Source organism: Camellia sinensis, chromosome 1 (genome assembly GCF_055761805.1).
Source record: "Camellia sinensis isolate YWXY chromosome 1, ASM5576180v1, whole genome shotgun sequence".
NCBI classification, from domain to species: Eukaryota; Viridiplantae; Streptophyta; class Magnoliopsida; order Ericales; family Theaceae; genus Camellia; species Camellia sinensis.
In genome coordinates this window covers 105,861,074-105,867,366 of record NC_138961.1, presented here as the reverse complement: position 1 = coordinate 105,867,366, position 6,293 = coordinate 105,861,074, and the positions used below count along the sequence as shown (strand labels likewise).

General features: G+C 40.6%; 1 protein-coding gene across 1 annotated transcript; it reads left to right on the top strand.

Annotated features, from left to right (window-relative positions):
- Window positions 1–4,003: 4,003 nt before the first annotated feature.
- LOC114314793 (uncharacterized) lies at window positions 4,004–4,555 on the top strand. Its single transcript, XM_028261278.2, has one exon. The coding sequence runs from the start codon at window positions 4,004–4,006 to the stop codon at window positions 4,553–4,555; it is 552 nt and encodes a 183-aa protein (XP_028117079.2).
- The last annotated feature ends 1,738 nt before the right edge of the window (window positions 4,556–6,293 follow it).

Sequence of the window (6,293 nt, the reverse complement as noted above, 5' to 3'; positions counted from 1 at the left end):
TGGCAGGGGCTCTTCGAGAGTCCATGTAAATACTGTAAGTTGAGCAAGTTACGAGGACAATAGAGGTGGTAACTCAAACCTCTTTCTTAAAGAAGGAATTTTTCCGTTCAAACACTGTTGAGTTTAGTAGTGGACCTGATCCAATGAAAGCGGATGAATGGCAGGGGAAAATTATTAAGTCCTTTAAGATCCTGGACATTCATCGTAGGGAACTCTGAGTGGCATTGGCAGTCTACCGGCTCAAAGGGGAGGCGAGCCAATGGTGGAAGTTTGTTAAGCATAGAGTAGAGCATACTTAGGAGGCATTCACCTATGCCTTCCAAGAGAAGTTCTTGTCTCCCACGACTAGGGAAAGATTGAGAAAGCAATTTGAGGAGCTACAGTAGTTGGACACCCCAGTGGCGGAATTTGAAGCCACTTTTACTAGTCTAGCACGTTTCACATTCGAGGTTGTGGCAATTGAGGAGCGCCGGTGTCTGGAATTTGAGAAGAGGTTGAGACTTAAGATTTTGATGAAAGTGATGGCTAACATGTATAGGGAGTATGATAGCCTAGTGGTGGCCACCACTCATGTAGAGATTATGTTAGAGGCTGAGGAGGTGAGATAGAGGCTGAGGAGGTGAGATAGAGGCATAAGAGGCCAAGCTACACAAGAATCTAAGGGTGATAATAGATCTTCCAAGAAATCTAGGGTTCTTCTTCTTCCTTCCCGTCTATGCCCTAACAAGCCAAGTCATCAGGGTCCATTTCTATGAGAAGTTCTGGAAGTACAAGTCCGATCAATGTTACTTGTTTCTGATGTGGCCAGCAAGGTCACAAAGCAGCCGAGTGCAAACAGAATCCTAGTCATCAACAACGAACTCGTTCTCAAAGCCAAGCCTAGAGAAGGGGCCAGTTTCCTACATGTTACCATTCTAGGCAATTAGGGCACATGAAAAGGTCTTCCCACAACTAGACGGGACGGGAGTGCATCTGGATCCTGAAATTCTGGGAGTTATCAAGCAAGCCAATGTTAGCAGCAGTAGAGTTATCAATCGGTTCAATCGAGGTAGACATCAAGGGTAGTGCAAGGGACCACATTAGCACAGGCAACACAATGGCCAATGTCTTGAGAAGAGATAGGGGTGAACAGAGGCCCCAAGGGCGAGTTTATGTGATCATTGCTTTTGAACAATCATCAAGACCATCAGCGAAGAGAGGTACTTATCTTATCTACAACACTTGGCCAACGTATTCACAAGCACAAGAGCATCTCATTCATTTATCACATCTGCATTTGCATCCACGTTGGGCTTAAAGGTAGAACAACTAGAGTCTTCACTTATGGTTGAGTCACCAATCGGAGGTCAAGTTGTCTTAAATTGGAGGTGTCGTGGGTGTGTAATCAAGGCAGTTGAACGTCAACTCCCTTTTAATTTGGTGATATTGGAAATGTCGGGGTTTGATGTTATTCTTAGTATGGGTGGTTGTCCTCTTATCGTGCCATCATAGATTGCTACCGCGGAAGGGTTACGGTATGTACCACTGGCAGGGATTGTTTTTATTTTTTGGGGGATAGAGCCGATGGAGGGTTGTCACCGTTGTATGACCCACGAAGTCGAGGCAAACTTAGTTTTCTTCTTGCGACTATTGTCGATGATGAGAGTAGTATAGTTTGGGGGACATTTCCTAAGGTGGTTTGTGAGTATCTGATGTTTTTCTTGAGGATCTCACCGAGTTACCACCTCATCGTAAGGTAGAATTCTCTATAGATCTAGTGCCTGGTATGACGTCCATCTCCATGTCTCCATATAGATTTTCCCCAGCAGAGCTACTTGTCCTAAAGGAGCAATTGCAAGAACTGTTAGACATGGGTTTTATACGCCCTAGTACCTCACCATGGGGAGCACCAGCACTTTTTGCCAAGAAGAAAGACAGTTCATTGCGACTATGCATCGACTTTCGTAAGTTGAATAGAGCCACGATCAAAAAAAAAATTACCCCATGCCTCGGATAGACTTTTAACCAACTTAAGGGTTCTCGCTGTTTCTCAAAAATAGAGTTAAGATCGGGTTATCATCAGTTGCAAGTGAAAGAGGAGATTATCCCTAAAACGGCCTTTTGCACAGGACATGGCCACTACAAATTCGTTGTGATACCATTTGGTCTAACTAATGCTCCTGCCGCATTTATGAATTTAATGAATAGAGTTTTTCAAGATTATCTTGACAAATTCATTGTAGTCTTTGTGGATGACATACTTATCTATTTTCCTTCTAAAGAGGAGCACAAAAAGTATCTCCACATTGTTTTACAATTGCTTCAGGAACACTGATTGTATGCTAAATTTGAGAAATGTGAGTTTTGGCTTTCGGAAGTGAAGTTTTTGGGCCACGTTGTCTCAAGCGAAGGAGTCACAATAGATTCCTCAAATATTGAAGCTGTGTTAAAGTGGGAACAACCTAAGAACATTTTCGAGATTCGTAGCTTTTTTATCTTGCCGCATATTATAGACAATTTGTGAAGGATTTTTCCATCCTAGCGGCACCACTAACCAAATTGACTAGAAAAGGAGTGAAATTTCTGTGGAATAAGTCATGTGAAAGGTCCTTTTTAGAATTGAAGACTAGATTGACCTCAACACCAATCTTAATTATCTCGGAGAGAGAGTTGGGTTATATAGCTTACTATGATGCTTATAGAGAGGGTTTAGGGTGTGTTTTGATGCAAGAAGGCAAAGTTGTGGCATACGATTCTCGTCAACTAGAAGCTCAAGAGTGAAACTACCCTACTCATGATATTGAATTAGCTATAGCCATCTTGCTTTAAAGCTTTGGAGACACTATCTCTACAAAGAGAGATTTGATGTATTCTCAGACCATAAAAGTCTCAAGTATTTATTCTCCCAAAAAGATTTGAATTTGCACCAAAGAAGGTGGAAGGAATACTTGGAAGATTATGAGTTTGAATTACATTATCATCCTGGAAAGGCTAATGTGGTGGCCGATGCTTTGAGCAGAAAGTTGATGAGTTCGGTTGCTAGCCTTGCCGTGAAGGAGTATAAGATGTTGGGGGAGCTAAGTGAATTTGATGTGCAACTTGGAGAATCACCTAGTCAAGCCACCTTATTTTCAATTCTAGCTCAGCCAACACTAGTTACATGAGTTTTAGAAGCACCGCAAAGTGATCCGGAGGTAGAAGCACTTAAAGAGAAAATCTTGCAAGGGAAAGAAGAGAAAGGGTTGAGGGTGCACTCTGACTCGAGTATCTGTTACACAGATTGCCTTTTTGTACCAAGATCATGTAGAGATGACGTACTTCGAGAGTTTCATTGCTCTCATCTTGCGGTTTACTCCGAAGGCATGGAAATGTATTATGATTTGAGCTGTCAATTCTGGTGGAAGGGCATGACGAAGGGCGTAGCCTTATTTGTTTCAAAATGCCTAACTTGCCAACAAGTCAAAGCGGAGCATCAAAAGCCAGCCAGGTTGTTACAACCCTTACCTATAGCTGAATGGAAGTGGGAACACATCTCAATGGACTTTGGTTGTCATTCCTAGAACACATAAAGGTAATGATGCCATTTGGGTTAGAGTTGACCGACTAAGTTGGCACATTTTCTGGCAATGAGTATGGGCGACATAGTGGATTACCAGCAGAACTCTATGTTAGGGAGATTGTTGGGCTTCATAGGGTTTCGGTGAGCATTGTCTCAGATAGAAACCCTCGCTTCACCGCACGGTTATGGCAAAGTTTACAAATTGTTATGGGGACTCTGTTGACTTTTAGTACTGCTTACCACCCTCAAACCGATGGTTAGTCTAAGCGCACAATTCAAATTTTAGAAAACATGTTAAGAGCGTGTGTCTTTGATTTCAAGCAATCATGGGAGAAATATTTGCCGCTAGTCGAGTTTGACTATAACAATAGCTTTCAAGCTAGTATTGGGATGACACCTCTTAAAGCCTTGTATGGGCATCCTTGTGGGTCACTGGTGTGTTAGGCTGAGGTAGGAGATTCACCTATGCTTGGACCAAAATTGGTTCATGAAACCACAAAAAAGGTAGCTATCATTTGGAGAAGGTTAATCACAGCACAAAGCCAGCAAAAGAGTTATGCAGATGAGAGGAGACTACCCTTTTCTTCTGAAGTAAGTGACCATGCATTTTTGAAGATATCGCCTAGAAAAGGTTTGATGAGATTTGGCCAGAGTGGGAAACTATCACCTAGGTTCATCGGTCCCTTTGATATCATTAAACGAGTGGGAGAAGTTGTTTATCGTCTTGCTTTGCCCCCACAATTATCAAGGATACATGACGTGTTTCACATCTCAATGCTTCGCAAGTATGAGCCTGACCCATCTCACGTCTTAGACTGGACGAATCTTGAGGTAGATGAAAATGTTTTCTACGAGGATAAACCAATGAAGATTTTAGATTCCCGAGAGCAAGTTTTGAGAGGCAAAACTATACCTCCAGTCAAAGCACTATGGCACCATCATGGGGTAGAAGAAGCCACTTGGGAAAGGAAAATGGAAGTTCGTGAAAAATACCCTGATTTGTTTAATGATGCATGATTTTGCTACTCTTTATTACAATAATATTGTATTGTAGTTACTGGATCATAAACAAGTCTTGTGTTGATGTTATGTGTAGTAATTATAAGCGACATGTGAATTTTGACCCTTGAAAATTTGAATCTATGTATTGTGATGATGTTACAATGAATGGAGATGTTGTAAGAGTAGTAATTATCTTTGTTAAGAATTGCTAGAGTTGTTTGGACAGGGACTATGATAATTTCGGGGCCAAATTTCTTTAAGGACGGTAGGTTGTGACAATTGAGTTTTGGGGACTGTTCGAGCGGTCATTTGGTTGCTCGAGCGAAGATTCCTAGCTCTCAATAGTTTTCTATTTTGCAGGCGAGATCGCTCGAGCGGTGAAGTGGTTGCTCGAGCGTAGAATTCATGCTCTCAATATTTTCACTATATCTCAGCAAAACTTCTGGAACATCTTGTTTTTCGCTCGAGCGGTAAAAAGATCACTCAAGCGATCCCCTAAATATTGTGTTGTTCACCCGAGTGATTGAAAGTTTGCTCGAGCGATATATTCGGGACAGCTCACTTAAAAGTCAATCTAACTCATTCGTTCCTCACTTTTTCCAATTGCTCTCTCTCTCTCTCTCTGTCTCTCTCTATTACCCATTCTGAAACTCTAGCCCACAAACCACTTGATTTCTCAACATTTTGCTCTAGATTCACCCAAGATCCTTCAAGAAAATTTAAGAGCAAGTCAAGTTCAAGCTATTCACCGATTGTTTTGCGATTTGGTTGAGGTTTTGCTTGGATTCTCCACTTTAGCTTCTATTTTTGAGGTAGGGGTATCCTTAACTTGTTATACCTTTAATTTCGACCTCATATATGGTAATCTCATTAGCTATTCATTTTGTAGATATATATATATATGTATATGTGTGTGTGTGTGTGTGTATAGATAGTGTTTGCTATCAAATGATTTGGAAGGATATGAGTAATGATTCATGATTAAGGATGGAATTATGTTTATCTTTGATGATTATGGTTGTTGGTGAAAAAATTTAGCCTCTAATTCATGAAAGAAAAGAAATCCCTAATTTTTCTATAAACCCTAGTTTTGAAACTTGTTTTAAAAAGAGGGGTATTGTTCAATTGATTCTTAAAACATGAAATTGAGGGTGATTGCTTAACTTTGAAGTTGAAATGTTTTTTCTACATACATCTTGTGTTGGTGATGATTGGTGAATGAACCATGGTTATTATTGAAAGGTGAATAGTGAATTGGGTACATTGGAAATCATTTTAGGGGAAAATGGGTGTTTATAAAATTCATGTATCATATGCAGTACTAAATTTCTTTTATGATCCAATGGATGGTGCAAACAGTGGAAAGCTAAAAAGGGGGTAAATAGTCTATGAGTCTGGGTAGTGAGTCAAGTGGTTTTGAGTTGGGTATTGTATTTGGTACCCACGCGGGGAGTCAAGGTGCTCACTTGCCCTGTCTGCGGATATCGCCAAATGAATGTTCAAAAATGTTTTTGGGTGTCCACGAGCCTGCCATTTCTGGAGTCGTAAATGTGGAAAGGAAAATGTTTTTGGGTGCCCATAGCCCCGTCGTTTCTGGAGTCAGTAAATGTGGGACTATTTTGAGTATACAAATCTATATCTATGTATGTATTTTGAAATTTTGACTCTTACTTGGAAGGTCATAGTATATTTACCAACCCATCTGAATTCAGGAAATGTTTACTTAACTTACATATTGCATACTCATGCATAA

What these genes read in the sequence shown, in the direction of transcription:
- LOC114314793 (XM_028261278.2), top strand. Translation starts at nt 4,004, where the DNA reads ATGCTTGGACCAAAATTGGTTCATGAAACCACAAAAAAGGTAGCTATC.